This window comes from Leucopleurus acutus, assembly GCF_964270905.1.
Source record: "Leucopleurus acutus genome assembly, chromosome: 11".
In the NCBI taxonomy this organism is placed as follows: Eukaryota; Metazoa; Chordata; class Mammalia; order Artiodactyla; family Delphinidae; genus Leucopleurus; species Leucopleurus acutus.
In genome coordinates this window covers 53636553-53652535 of record NC_139152.1, presented here as the reverse complement: position 1 = coordinate 53652535, position 15983 = coordinate 53636553, and the positions used below count along the sequence as shown (strand labels likewise).

At 42.9% G+C, this 15983-nt stretch overlaps 1 protein-coding gene across 3 annotated transcripts in view; it reads right to left on the bottom strand.

Moving 5' to 3' along the window:
• Positions 1-2288, bottom strand: part of IRAK3 (interleukin 1 receptor associated kinase 3) — a 64993-nt gene extending 62705 nt beyond the window's left edge. For all 3 annotated transcript variants that reach the window (XR_014326620.1, XR_014326621.1, XM_082850897.1), the window contains exon 1: positions 2036-2288. Coding sequence is in view for 1 of the 3 variants with exons in the window: in XM_082850897.1 (XP_082707023.1) it covers positions 2036-2201 (166 nt within the window). In the remaining 2 variants the exon portion in view is untranslated. The remainder of the gene's footprint in view (positions 1-2035) is intronic.
• Between the last annotated feature and the right edge of the window lie 13695 nt (positions 2289-15983).

The window sequence follows — 15983 nt, the reverse complement described above, 5'->3', positions numbered from 1 at the left end:
GAAATGTAGACAGACTCCAGAGTCTATGTGTTTTTTGTTTTAATTTTAAATAGACTTTATTGTTTAGAACAGGTTTTTTTTTTTTTAAGATTTAATTTTTAATTTTTTTGGCTGCATTGGGTCTTCATTGCTGCATGCAGGCTTTCTCTAGTTGCGGCGAGAGGGGGCTACTCTTTGTTGTGGTACACGGGCTTCTCATTTCGGTGGCTTCTCTTGTTGCGGAGCACGGGCTCTAGGTACGCGGGCTTCAGTAGTTGTGGCCCGTGGGCTCAGTAGTTGTGGCTCTCGGGCTCTAGAGCGCAGGCTCAGTAGTTGTGGCGCACGGGCTTAGTTGCTCCGTGGCGTGTGGGATCTTCCCAGACCAGGGCTTGAACCCGTGTTCCCCGCATTGGCAGGCGGATTCTTATCCACTGCACCACCAGGGAAGTCCCAGAACAGATTTAAATATACAGAAAAATTTAGAATATAGTCCAAAGAGTCCTCATATGCTTCATCCTTCCTGTATAATGTGCTTCAAGTCCTCCCTTTGCACTTCCCAGCTGTTGACTTGGGCCAGTTACTAAACCAATGTGCACCACAGTTTTCTCACCTGTTCAAACACTGATGATGATAACAGCGCCTGCCTGACAGGGGCATTGGAAGGGTTTATGAAACAACGTAGGTAATGAATGAATATCTGAATTTCAATGCTGAGTAAGAGGGGGGAGGGAGGGAGGGAGAGAGGGGGGTCGGAGAGAAAAGATTCAGCAACACTGAGCTGAACTTCCTGAAAAGGAGCAGTGACCTGGGGCTGAGTACTCACTGTTTCAGATGAGACATATGTTCTTATATTTTCACAGTCTACACCAACCTACTTCACGCATTTACGATATCTACTCAGTCCATTCACTAACCATGGACTGGACTAAAAACATTTTTCACTTACAAATTCAGTACCTCTAGGAAACCAACGGGTGCGAAAACTGCCATGCCATCGACCATTTCAAAAAGATCTAGTGTGGGAAGGATATGTCTCAAATGCATACTAGAAACGTCCATGCTTTCCAGAAATCAGAGTTTCCTGACTTCTACTGAAGGGCTACAATATAAAATTACAGAGCCTATAATGAACAATCTTCATACAACTAGAAACCCAATGCCACATTCCATAAAGTGTGACCATACTGTTCACCAACAGCAAACTAAACTTTCTTCCTCCTTGGTCTTCTGCTATTTTGGGTAAGAATAATAGCTATTTCAGAGAATTAAGGCTAAGCTGCTTTGACATATTTGTGTTTATTTTCCACTAACATTAATTGCGACATCACGGGGTATCAAATCTAACCATGAACGCACGTACTTACAGATTTTTGCCTGAATTATTTCTGATCACACTCAACACTTCCAACAGGCCGTTGCTCAACTTTCCAAAGCCTGCAGAAAATGAAGTCTTGGAGCCAATTGCTAGACTAAATTAAAAAGCCACTCTCTAGCCTAAAACTTCATTCCACCAGATTGGGTAAATAAGCAAGGTGTATTTAATGAAGCAAACTGGGAGCCACGTTAATTACAAATAATGTTTTACTTTAGCATTTCACCTGAAGTGTAATTAAGGGGAGTGCATTGAAAACACCACAGGATAAATATTTTAAAGGTATAAACATGTCTTCATACGAAAATTATATTCTGGGGGTCATTTTGAAAGGACAGGAAGACATCCCACAGGCGTTTCTTATTGAAAATATTCCGAACCAAGCAAGGCAGGAATCGTGGAGAAACATTAGATGGTTTCACGGGGGGAGCTGGTTTCCCCAAGGCTCCGGTCACTTAAATCTTACCCGAAGTTTCAGTGACGAAGGGGGAGCTCGGGGGTGGGCCTGGGGAGTCGCTCCCAGTGCGAGCGAGGAAAGCGCGGGTTCGCAGCAAGGACCCCCGGAGGCCGCGCAGTCCTGGACCTTGCGGGCCGCTCGTCGGACGGAGCGTGGGCGCCGCTACCCCGCCGCCCCTCACGGCCCCCGCCGCCCCTCACGGCCCCCGCCGCCCGGACCACACTCACCGAGGCCGCGCCAGCCGAGCGCGCCGTCGCAGCTGTCCAGCACAGCGCAGAACTCGCCCAAAAGCGCGGGCGGCATGTCGAACAGGAGCGTGTGCGCCGAGAGCGCGCCGCGGGCCCCGCGGCTCCCCGCCGCCGCCGCCGCCGCCGCCGCCACGGTCCAGGCCATGGCTGGGCTGCCGGAGAGGAGGGGCCGGGCCAGGGAGGAACGCGGAGCCCAGGCTCTCCGCAGAAGCGCGATGCCGTTGCACAACCGCGGAAATCCTGCTTCCACGACGGCTGCTAAGACGGCCGCACGCGCGGAGTCCGGGCCGCGCCTGGGCGGGCCCCACGTGACACACAGCGCCGCTCCCCGGAGAGGCCCCTGGGCTCGCCCGGCCCGGCCCGGCGCTGGCTCGCCCGGCCCCGGCTTCCCCCTGCAGGTTGGCTTTCAGTTTTAAACAGTCCTTTCGCTCCTCCGGCTTTGGGACGTGAGTGATGAGACCAAGCAAAGAGTGAGAGGTGGAGAAAGACCAGAAGCTCAGAACTGATGGAGAGTCCGCCACCCCCTCGACCTGGCCTGGATGGATATGCGATGACCTGTCATGACTTCTTTTTACAAAGTTATTTCGTTTTGTCCTGTTTCTTGAGGAGCACGTGGAAAACCCAGAAAAACTGAAAGAGGAAAATAATCACTCATAGCCCGCCCCCCCCAGCTGAAGACAGCCACTCTAAACGTTTGGCACATTTTCCTCCCAACTTTTACCGAAGTTAAACAGGTAAATGTGTATGTCTGAAATAATAATTGGAAAAAGATGAACCTAGATACCAAGAACAGAAAAACATAAGAGAGAACGAAGTGAAATAAGAGTGTGGTCGTTTTCTTCTAGAGGCTGTCCTTTGTCCAAACTGCTATTTGGTTTTACTACCTTCTCTTGTCCATGGGCTTTCCTGATGAAGCATTTTTCGACCACTTTTTCCTTCCTCAAAGTGCTTCACAGAATCTTCCTCTTGCTTTCAACAGGGAGTTTAAGTAAAATTGTTTATTGTTTTGAAATCTTCTACCGTTTATGCTGTAATGTCCCACCGCAGGCATGATACGAATGCCACTGCCAAAAAAGAGGGGATGCTTCGAAAGTGGTGAGAAAAATCCCAGCCTGAAGGACTGAAGAGTGGAAGATGGCTCTCCGCTGAAAAATATCAACACCTGTTTGCAACCTTTCAGATTTGTACTTTTGGGGAATGACGCCCTCTAGAGATCAACAGTGATGATGCACCGTCATTTCGTAGCTACCTGAATTTCCAGGTAAAATATTCCACAAAATGTACTTGAAAATTGGTAAAACCAACATCGTTTGGGCAAGAGTTTCTGTATCCCTGTTTTCAATGTTCACATGGCTTTGTTCAAATGGCTAAAATTTTACAGCCAATCTGTACACGCTTTAGAAGCCCTATACCCCTCAAAGGGACTACCTGAATAAGCTGAGTAATGGAAGCTAATCTAGTAGCTCTTGAATTGCTGGAACAGGGGAGCCAAACTCAAATACGCCAGGGAGCCAGGAAATCACTGTTGCTGAGTGAAGCAGTCAGCACGGATTGCTTTGCCAGATCTTCTGATTTACAGAGAAGGAAGAATTTTATGTGAAAGCCAGACTATGCGAAATCTATGTACAGATTATGTGGAATTTCTTGCATTTTCAATGTTGGCAGTATCAGACCATGCTTCTTCCCTGTTCCCTAAAACTGTCTTTGACCTTTATATCATCAGGTTGTATCACTCACTACTCTTCACTGTTGCCATCATCCACTGCTCTCCCCCACCTCAATTTCTCCTCCTCAGTTTTAGACTATGTAGCTCCTGCTTACTGTAATTCTTTCCAGTGCTAATTTCTTCTTAATCCTTGGTGATTTAGAATATATGTAGAATAGATGATGATCTTTCTCATACCCTGGACTCTCAGTTCCTCGATATGTCTTCTCCAGTGATTTTCTCCTCCCCACTATTTCAGCCACTTACTCATCCCCTAGAACTTCTCATTATCAATAACTGCACCCCCGTCCGTAAATTCTATTTCATTAATCTGCTCGAGATTCATTAATAGTACATCCCCTATCCTCTAGTACTCTGACCCCAACAACCCCTACCCCCGTCTGGATACCAAGTCCAAAATCTTGCCACCTCCTCTCTGGCCCCAACCTCTTGACGTTCTCACTTTTCTCTTTATCCATAAAGTCCACACTCAATTATTATAATCCCTCCCTGGCACATGCTGTCCATTCTCTTGCTCCCCTCTCACTTTGTTGAACTCCCTTGGCAAGTCTACCATACTGATGAAATCCAGTGTTCCAATTTTGAGCTCCACCCATACACCTGAATGTAGCTGGAAGGGGGAGGGGGAATAAAAACCCTGTTAATTGGACTCAGTTTAAAATCAAAGTCATGGCTCTTAAGTGGGTCCTTTATGCTGCCAGGTAGTCACACTTGTGCCTTTAGTCCATTTACTCTGCTGATCTCCTTGACAACTAGTATATGGCGTCTCTTTTCTCCTCAGTCCCATCACATTCTCCCCCATCCTCATGCTCAGCTGATGATCTTGAGAGTACTGATGCACCAGGAGAAAACTTCCACGGGATCTCATTACCACATCGACAGTCCCTACCTGCATTTGTACTAATATGCACTCCCCCTCCCACCACCTTTCCCATGGATCAATTATCTAGGCTCCTAAATCTAATCTCTTCACTTGGGCACTAGATCCCATCTCCTGTGCCCTACTCAAAGACATTAAGGGCAGCTGTTCACACGCTCTGCAAGATCAACAATTTCTCACTGTTCACTGGATCGGTTCTATCAGCATACATATATGAAGTTATTTCTTCCATCTTAAAACAAACCAAAAAACTTTTTTGATGCCATTGTCCTCTTTTTTTTTTGCGGTACACGGGCCTCTCACTGTTGTGCCCTCTCCTGTCGCGGAGCACAGGCTCCGGACGTGCAGGCTCAGTGGCCATGGCTCACGGGCCCAGCCGCTCCGCGGCACGTGGGATCTTCCTGGACCCGGGCACGAACCCGTGTCCCCTGCATCGGCAGGCGGACTCTCAACCACTGCGCCACCAGGGAAGCCCCCATTGTTCCCTTTGATGCCACAATCATCCCATTACCTTGCTCCTTTTTGTAGTAAAGAGTTGACTATTTCATCTCTAATTTTTCTCCTTTTATTTTCTCTTAAATCCACTATAACTAGGGCCATCTGTCCCACCTTACTCCATTAAAACTGCTCTCTTCAGGGTCACCTATGTCCATATCACTGCTGAAGATAATAGACAAGTTTCAGTCCCCATCTTACTTGACCGACTAGTAGTTTTTGACGCGGTTGATCACCCCCTCCTTCTTGTACACTTTCTTCATTTATCTTCCACATTCTCTTACATTTTCCCTGACTTCATTGGTCACCCTTCAGCTTCCCTTGCTGTTCCTCCACTTCTCCCTTAACTCAATGTCAGAGTGCCACAGGGCTCAGTCCATAGTCCTCTCCATTGACACCTACTCCCTTGGTGATCTCAGGTGGTTTCGAGGCTTTAAATACCAGCTATCTACCCAGCACTGCCAAGTGTACATGTTTAGCCCAGACCTGTCTCTTGAACTTCAGACTCATGTCCAAAATTGAACGCTTGATCATGCCTCCTGAACCTGCCCTTCGACATTCTTCCTTATCTAGGTTACTGAATCCTTACAGTAGCTTGAACCCAAAACTATAGAGTCATCCTTGGCTCCTCCTTTTCTTCACAGACCATGTTCAATCCACCAGCAAATCCCGCTGACTCTATTCAGAATATATTTAGAACCTGACACTTTTCTCCACCTCCACAGCCGCCATCCTGGTTTGAGTCATCACTATGTCTTGTCCAGATCACTGTAGTTGTCTCTTAACTAAAAGTAGCTTTCACTATTGCTTCCTACAGGCTTTTCTCAACACTGCAGCCAGATTGATCTTTTTAAATCAAATATGATTAGGCCTCTCCTCTGTTCAGAAACCAAGAATGGCTTCTAATTTCAGTCAGAAGAAAAATCCGATTCTTCATATGTGCTGCATTCTCTCTCCCACTCCCCCTCCACTCTGTTACCCTCTGATCATGATTCCTGGTTCATTCTGCATAGCCACACTGACTCCTTGCTGGTCCTTGAACACAGCAGGCAGAATCCCTCATTAGAGCCTTTGTACTTGCTATTCCCTTGCCTGGTATGCTCTTCCCATGTGGCTAAGGTCTACCTTGACCTCCATATTTAAAATTGCTATGGTCCATGTACTCAGATTCACGCTGGCATGTGACTGGAATTGGCAATAATTCATGGCCGCAGGAACCAAATCTCATTCAGTTTTCTCTCTTTCTTGATCTGAATAAGAACAGGCGGGAGCTCTGGCCATCTCTGGAACCACTTTGCAACCACACAGAGATCAATATTAGAATGAAGTGAGTCTTAGGGATGGTCTAGTGAGAGAAAGAATCAGATGCTTGATAAGGTCATTAAGTTGCTCATTTGTTTTATGCCTGGAGAATGTCCTGCTTGTGGACTTATAATTATATGACATAAATTCCCTTATTAAATCAGTTTTTAAACCAAGGATCTTGTCATTTGCAGCTAAATGCATCCTGATTCACTGAACAGACATTTGGTATTACTCCTTGATTTTGCTGAGGGCCTGAAACCTATGGGAGGGAAACTAACCCCTGTCCAAAACTGGAGTTCAAATGTACATTTACAGCTATATCTGTGGGATGTGAGATAGGCATGGAAACTGGATTGCAGAGAGAGACAACTGGGTCCCTGAGAGAAAATGAATGTTAGTAGAGAATGACTCTGGCAGTGTGGGTGGAAGCAATGTGAAGTTCCTGAGACGTGCCTGAGACTGCGCTAGACGTGCATGAGACTGCACCAGAATCCATGAAGACTCAGACCCCCTGCCAGCATACATGCTTTCTAGTGAAGAGAGGGCTGTGGTGAAACCGCAAAACTGCTTCACACTATGACCTAGCCCTTTGCCACGGAATGCTCTCTAGAGCCACCCCTCCCCCTCAAGGTTTGGACACTAGAAGAAGAAAGTGCTTCCACCCCAGCTGGAGGTAAGAGAGTAATGAACTGCCAAGATTACAAACGGAGATGCTGAGGAAACCCTGAAGGCCAAAGTGACAATGGCACAGATACATGGTATTATCAGTGGTGAAGCTCCAGCTAAGCACGGGCATCAAAGTCTCAGAAATCTAGAAACAGGTGAGAGAAAGCAGGTGCGGCAGATAACAGCTCTTAATATGTATGAGTCAGCTATGTTGGTGGCAGCTATCTACCCAGTATCCCCAAGGATGAATGTTCAAAGGACACACGGGCTTGTGGGTCGTAGGGAATTTTCTGGTTTCAGAAATAATTTTTGAAACAAAGATCACTAACCTATATCGTCTTTGAGTTTCAGCTCATCCTTGAGCCTTATTCTAGAGGGTCATAGGTGCCCTGGGGTTCAGGAATAGGGTAAAGATCAATAATGGGGTGAGAACATTTGTAGTGTGCATTACTTGGTAATTTTAAAAAGTGAAAATTCAATGGTTTCTTGGGCTTTCATCAAAATGACCTCACAAAAATAACATGCAATAATTATTCCCCCAGTTCCTTCTCTCTTTCTCCCTCTCTTCCTCTCTCTCTCTCTCTCTCTCTGTACTTTTAAAGAACATTAGGGTTGCATTGTCTTGTAACTCAGGCTTTTCCCATTTAAGGTATCAAAACATTTTTCTAAAAATCTATTATTTCACAACATAATAAATACTAAAATTTTAACAATTATCCTTTTAGGGTTGATAGAAAGGATTTGGGGGATTTTATTTTCTTACTTTGTGTTTTCTAAACTTACTAAAGTTAACATATTATCTCTATGATTAGAAAACCTTCAACTATAGAAAATAATTTTTTCCAGCACTTTTATGGTTCATCCCATTTCACTATTTCCTTTTCAAATTATTTTCACAGTATTTTTCATCCCAGAATGTATTTCTAGAATAACTTTTGCCTAACTTGCATGCACACAAACAGAGAGAGGGAGAGGGAGAGAGAGAGAGGGAGGGAGGCAACACTCTGGTGTCTCTTCTTAGAAAGACACTAATCCTTTCTGATCAGGGCCCCACCCTGCATGGCTGTTAGCATAACTGGGCCATCTTGGGCCTGTTCAGTTCCTCCTGTCCTTCCACTGACCCTACCTAGGGCTGTACTGTGTAGTGAATCTCTTTTCTGTCATCAAGGGCTTTGTAGTTATTAGATAGTGTTTAGTGATCATTAGGTCCAGGTAGCCTCTATGCTCTGTTAGTCCCCAAAGGATGAAAAATGTTGCTGACATATTCCCTGTGCCCTCGAGACTAGTAACCCCTTCATAAATCTAGGAGTACACACCCTGTTTCCAAGCACCTACCCCCATAACCCTATAAAATTGTCCCAATGGCCCCTCAGCTGTGTGGAGTGCAGCTTTGAATGCTTCCAGATTGTTGTCCAACTAATCACCCCCTGTGAGTAAGTTACCCTATAATAAACTGATCCATCGAGTGTATGGAGCACCCTGCCTCATTTTTCAGTCTTAAAATGCATTCTTAGTTCAGTGGATACGTTTTGTCCCTTCTGTTCTCCAGCACACCCTGTGACCTCATTAACCTTAATTGCCTCCTTAGAAGCCCCTTCTCTGAATTCACCCATACTGGGGGTTAGGGCTTCAGTATATGAATTGGGGTGGGGGGAATGACACAGATTTCAGTTCATAGGAAACCCTCTGCACGTAAATTCAAGAAACAATGCCACATCATCAGGTTTCAGAGTACACATCCTAACAACACTTGGTAATTAGTTATCTATATCATGTAGCCTTTCATAGTGGTCATAGTTCCTCTTGTTCTTGTACTGAATTTATTTCATTGTTCTTAACTTTTTAAGATTTTAATCTGGTGTCTTGATAATGAAAGCAATAACAAGTCTGTATATGAAAATATCCAGCATATTTGGGTCTAAAGATACTAGTAATTTTTCAGATCAAATGGCCTCAGGGCTTATTCTGAGCATTAGTCTCTCATCACATCATCTTTCTTGAATTTTTGCCTTTTTTTCCTCTATGATGTTGCTTGGTATTTTCTTCCTATATTCGTGATTGTTTCTTCTGTTTTCCTAACTGACTCTTCCTCTGGCCTGTACTATGCACCCACAGGCTGAATTCGTGGATCTTTTTATTCCAGATGTTGGAGATTTCACATAATCTCATTTTCATCTATTATCTCTATGTAGACTACACTCATATATATATATATTTTTTGCATGTGTCTTTTTTAAAAAATTTTTTTATTTTTTATACAGCAGGTTCTTATTAGTTATCCATTTTATACATATTAGTGTATATATGTCAATTCCAATCTCCCAATTCATCACACCACCACCCCCGCTGCTTTCCCCCCTTGGTGTCCATATGTTTGTTCTCTACATCTGTGTCTCAATTTCTGCCCCTCAAACCGCACACTAATATTTGTGTCTTCAGCCCTAGCCCGCCCTGCAGACTCCCTTCTCACTCCTGCCTCCAGTCTTTATTTATTTCATTTAAGTTTTTTGCTTTCATCTCAAATCAACATGCCCCAAACTGATCATTTTCTGAAAAATCAACTCCTTGTTTCCGGTGACATGGCCAAGGGACCTCTTAGTAATTTTCATTAATTGATTGATATATTCAAAAGAATTTCTGAGCAACTGCTGTGTCAGACATTGTGCTAGGTGCTATATTTGACAAGTCACAAAATTTTTTCTTCTGTAATGTCTCTCATAAGTGTCTGAGTCTTTTCCAATTTGTCTTTACTAGTTATTTCATGTTTGTGTTTTTTTTTGTTGTTGTTGTTGTTTTGCGGTGTGTGGGCCCCTCACTGTTGTGGCCTCTCCCGTTGCGAAGCACAGGCTCCGGACGCACAGGCTCAGCGGCCATGGCTCACGGGCCCAGCCGCTCCGCGGCATGTGGGATCTTCCCAGACCGGGGCACGAACCTGTGTCCCCTGAATCGGCAGGCAGACTCTCAACCACTGCGCCACCAGGGAGGCCAATGTTTGTGTTTTTTGAGTATGTCTTGCCTGGTGAACCCATACTTATCCACTGAGACCAGTTGAGAAGTCACCACCTCTGTGTTGTAAATTGACTTGTGTAATACCAAAATATGTGCTTAAATCCTAACCCTTGGTACCTCTAAATGTGACCATAATTGGAAACAAATTCTTTGCAGATGCAATCAAATTAAGATGGGGTCATACTGGATGAGGGTGGGCCTTAATCCAGTGACTGGTGTCCTTTTAAGAAGAGGGAGATTTAGACATAGAGACACAGAAGGTAGAAGGCCTAGTGCCACTGGAGAGACATAGAACAGATTCTAAGAGCTTCTAGAAGGAACTGACCCTGCTGACACCTGGATTTCTGACTTGTGGCCTCCAGAGCTGTGAGAAAAGAAACATCTATTGTTTTAAACCCCAGTTTGTGGTAATTTGTTACAGCAGCCCTAGCAAACTAAAACACTCTGTGAGGCCGTTTATAACCTCCCCAAAGTTAATCATTCCTTTTTTGGTTCTATAACACTCAGTACTTATTTCCATCATCACTTTTTGTTGTTGTTTTTATTTCCCCGTGGGCTTGTTGAGGGTTGGAGTGTAGTGGGACAGCCCTAGTCATCTTTGGGTACCTTGCATACTGCTTGGCACAGGGTAATTACTCAACAAATGTCTAACAAATGAAAAAAGTGATGATTTTGCCTCTAGCCAATAATAATTACAGCTATCATTTACTGAGCACTTCCTCTGTACTGGGCGCTGTGTCAGTACTTTACATACTGTGTTCCAACTACAATATGCTGATACAAACTGAGTGTATTACAGGTGAATCTAATTCTAATACTCACTACTGGAGTTAGCATGGACCCCACAAGTTAAGGTCAAAGGCTTTCATTTCTGACGCTAACTACCCAGAGTTAATACAGGTCTCCTTCAAGTTAAGGGCTCAGTCCCACATGACTAACCCCACTTCAGATGCCAGCTGCAAGTCTTAGGTATCCCAAATCTACCTGTATTTCTGCCTATTTGACTACACATTTGAGAGTTCCCGGAATCCAGCCCCCACCAATTTGATAATTCACTAGAACAACTCACAGAACTCAGGAAAACACTATACTTATGATGACCATTTTATTATGAAGGACACAAATGAATAGCAAGATGAAGAGGTAAACAGCACAACAAGGTCTAGAAGGGTCCTGAGCTTCCTTGTCCCCACCAGGTGTACCATCCTCCCAGGACACGGATGCTTTCATCAACCAACAAGCTCCCAGAGCCTCACTGTTTCAGAGATTTTATCTAGGATTTTGTTACACAAGCATGATTGATTAAATCATCAACCACTTGATTGAGTTCAAGATCTAGGAGGGTGTGGCTGAAAGTTCCAACCCTCTAATCACAAGCTTGGTCTTTCTGGCTTGGCCAGTGCCTTCCTTGTAACTATCTCAAGGCCCACCTAAGTCACCTCATGAACTAGCATAAATTCAGATATGGAGGAAAGGGGTTCTTTGTGAATAACAAAAGATACTCTGATCACTCCAGAAATTCCAAGGTTTTTTGAAGCTCTGTGCCAGGAACCAAGAACAAAAACAAAATAATTTTTTATTATACCACACATATGTATTCACATGAGGGCTCCTTGAAGTAGGTATCTGTGCCATCTGCATCTTACAGAGGAAATTGAGGCTTAACCTCAAAACTGTGTTGCCTCTCTAGCCTAGCTTTCTCCCAATCCATTTTATTTCCAAATTAAGCTACATTAAACAGAGATTTCATCACATTACTTCCTTAGTGACTCTCTATTACATAATAAAGGCCTACTGTTCAAGTTTCTCTAAAGTCTGTTTCATGGTGGTTGTGTTCATTTCTACCTCTGGCCATGCTTAATGCCTGCTTTTCCTCCCTCCTTCTAACATTCTCCCCATTCCTTAATAACTCTCAAATCCTACCTATTTAGATTCAGTGAGGGTGAGATAGTAGAGCACCTGCTATCACAGAGTTAAGTGCTTTACACATGTTGTCTCCAATGTTACATATGTTAATACTCCAGCAAACCCACAGTTTAGGTGTTCTGATTCTTAGTTTACAGTAGAAAAAATCCAGGCCTGGAGATATAAGCTTGGGTGCTTGAAAGTTAGTGAGTGATTGAGCTAGGATTCAGACTTAAATTTATTTAGCTCTAAAAGCCCATGCTCTTTTTCGGTAATTCATGAGATTTGTAAACCTCTACTGCTCTGGTCCCTAAACTTGAGTTGTAGATAAAACTCTAAAGATAAAAAAAAATTTTAAGATAGTAGCAGCTTAAGTCTCTACTTCCTTCAATGCTGAACGCAGATTATTATCTAAAAGCCAAAAAAAAAAAAAAAAGGTTTTCAAGTCAATCTAGGAATAGGATAGAATTATTATAGTCTGGGAATAATCTAGAAGAGATTTTAGCCTGTAGTTGGTAGAACAAACATATTAAATGAAAAGGAGGGGAGAAAGAAGAAGAGACAGTAAGAAAGAAGAGGAAAGATGCAGGAAGAGGAGAGATGCAGATAGGTCTTTAAAACCACTGAAATTTGTTTAGATTAGTGACTTTATTTACAAAGCACTCTGTATGAAATTTCAGCTTTAAAGGAATAGAGGAGGGAATTCCCTGGTGATACAGTGGTTAGAGCTCTGTGCTCTCACTGCTGAAGGTTGGTGTTCAATCCCTGGTCGGGGAACTAGATCCCACAAGCCGTGTGGCCAAAACAAAAACAAAAACAAAAACAAAACAAAACAAAATGCAACAAGAACAAATAAACTTGTTCTTGAAAATATAAGCTTAAAAAAAATAGAGGATACTGAGTTATTGGATTCCATATCTGCAATTAAGTACTTTATTGTCATAAGGTAACTTTCTTATCTAAACCCAGAGGGAGCAAATAACTTTTGTCACTTTTAAAAACACAATTTAAAAATTTTAGTACAATACACAAAATAGTATACAAACACTCAGTATAAATAGCTTGCTACATTATCACAAGTAAACATATGTTATCAGCCATCCCAGAAGTCCTTCTAAGTGCCTTCTCCCAGTTCTTATCCCTTCTTACTCCCCAAAGATAATTTTCTGATGTCTAAGACCACAGGTTAATTTTGCTTGCTTTTTAAAAATTAATTAATTAATTAATGTTTGGCTGCATTGGGTCTTTGTTGCTGCGTGCGGGCTTCTCACTGTGGTGGCTTCTCTTGTTGCGGAGCACAGGCTCTAGGCGTGCAGGCTCAGCAGTTGTGGCTCGTGGGCTCTAGAGCTCAGGCTCACTAGTTGTGGTGCACAGGCCTAGTTGCTCCGTGGCATGTGGGATCTTCCCGGACCAGGGCTCGAACCCGTGTCCCCTGCATTGACAGGTGGATTCTTAACCACTGCACCACCAGGGAAGTCCCCTTTTGCTTGCTTTTTAACTTTACATAGAATCTCATAGTGCATATTCTTTGTATTTGGTTTCTTTTGCTTAACATAAGGTTTGTGAAGTTCATTCATGTTGTATATAGTAGTAATTTGTTCATTTTCATTGTAGAAACTATGCAAGTATATACCACAATTTTTTAATCCATTTTACCAACAGTGGTCAGTTGGGTTGTTTCTAGTTTTTGGCTATTATGAATAAGGCTGCTATGTGTATTCTTGGTCATCTTTTACAAATATATGCATGCATTTCTGTTGAGCGTATACTCCATGTAGGAGTGGAATTGCTGAGTCATAGGCCTTGTTGTGTATGTTCAGCTTTGGTGGATATTGGCAAACAATTTTCCAAAGGGCTTTCTCCATATACAGTCGCAGTAGCAGAGCCAGCTACATGATGTGTGGAACCCGGTGCAAAATAAACATGCGGGGCCCCTTGTTTAAAAGGCAGGGAGAAGTCCCATTAAATGTACTAAAACAGAAAGCTTTTTTGTTTCTTTTGCAGTCTCTTGACTTGCCACGATTTTTTTTTTCTTATAAATTTATTTATTTATTTTTGGCTGTGTTGGGTCTTCGTTGCTGCATGCGGGCTTCTCACTGCGGTGGCTTCTCTTGCTGCGGTGCACGGCCTCTAGGCGCGTGGGCTCAGTAGTTGTGGCGCACGGGCTTAGTTGCTCCGTGGCATGTGGGATCTTCCCTGACCAGGGATCGAACCCGTGTCCCCTGCATTGGCAGGTGGATTCTCAACCACTGTGCCACCAGGGAAGCCTGCCATGATTTTTTAACTTGCTATTTAATGTCATTTTAAGTAAAGAAAAAAATATCATTTAAAGTTATTAGCACAGATTTTACCATTGATCTTTATATTGTGCAATGCCAGTTTTAAATGCAAACTCATGTGTGGAATCATCAAAATTACATAATTTGTATTTCATAGCTTGTACATGCTTATGTATTTCATTCTTACTTCAACTGTGGAAAAGCTGCATGAAATTAACTCAAAATGTTTTTATTTCATTTCCTGATATGTGCACAATCTACCAACACTCTCTACCTTCAGCTTCCGGATAAGGATGGACTAAAGGGAAAACAAACTATAGTTGTGCTATCTCTCTTTCCTTCTATATCTTCGTTTATAGTGTAAGTGGTTGGCTAATGCTGGGAAGTAACACAAATTTTAAAAGTTATGATAGGATTCCTTGGTCATTCATGTTTCTTAGAACACCATTCTTTCTGCAAAGTAAGTTCTGGTTGGTAAGGAAAGCTTGGCCTCTTTCAGCTGTCTGCACCCTCCCTCCCTTTCTCTTTACTAAGCTGCAGATGTAACGCATTTATCTTGTACTGTTTTGTTTTGCTTTTGCTTTTTTTTTTTTTTTGGCCATGCCGTGAGGCTTGTGGGGTCTTAGTTCCCCTACCAGGGATTGAACCGGGACATCGGCAGTGAGAGCACAGAGTCCTAACCACTGGACCGCCAGGGAATTTCATCTTGTACTGGTTTCAATCTAGCCTAACTCCCATGCATTACAGGTCTAATAGAATTCTGCACTAATGGGGCTGCCTGAATGCTAAATGCAAATGGTTGGCATGGAAGAGTGTACACACACATATTGTGTGTAACTCTTCTGCTCATGCTCCGTTGTGCTTTCACTTATAAAACACAAGTTCAAAGGAAAAATTATGAAGAATTGCAAAATGGCGACAGTTGAACATTAAGTCAAATGCAAGGTCCTTCTGAAAGCAGGGCCCTATGCAACTGTACAGGTTACATGCCTATGAAGCCAGTTCTAGTTTGAGTTCCAGTTGATCCACAACCTTTTCAACACTTGGTGTTGTCAACCTCTTAACTTTAGTCATTTGGTGAATGTGTAGAGATATCTCATTGTGGCACTGATTTGCATTTCTCTGAACATTGAGGGTAAGCATCTTTTTATATGTTTATTAGTAATTTAGTGTGTGTGTGTGTGTGTGTGTGTGTGTGTGTGTGTGTGTGATGCCTGTTTGCCTTTTTTTCTGTTGGCTGCCTGTCTCTGTTTTTCTTGATTTGTAACAATTGTTTTTATATTCTGGAAAGAAGCATTGTGTACATTACATGGGTAGCAAATATCTTCCTCTGTTCTGTGACTTGCTTTTACTCTCTTATAGTGTATTTTGATTACTAGAAGTTCCTCATTTTAATATAGTTTAGTTTGTGAATCTTCTCCTTTGGAGTTAACTGCTAGTTTGTATCTGGTTTCAGAAATCTTTTCTTTCCTCCAAATCAAATTTTCCTATATATCATTTTCTCAAAGTTTTATTGTTTTGTCTTTCACATTTATATCCACAATCCATCTGAAATTTACTTTTTGTAAATGGTAAGAGGTAGGAGATCAAACTTTGCTGATGGTGCTTTTAGTCAATAAGACAATGGGTTTGGACTTTCCTGGTGGCACAGTGGTTAAGAAT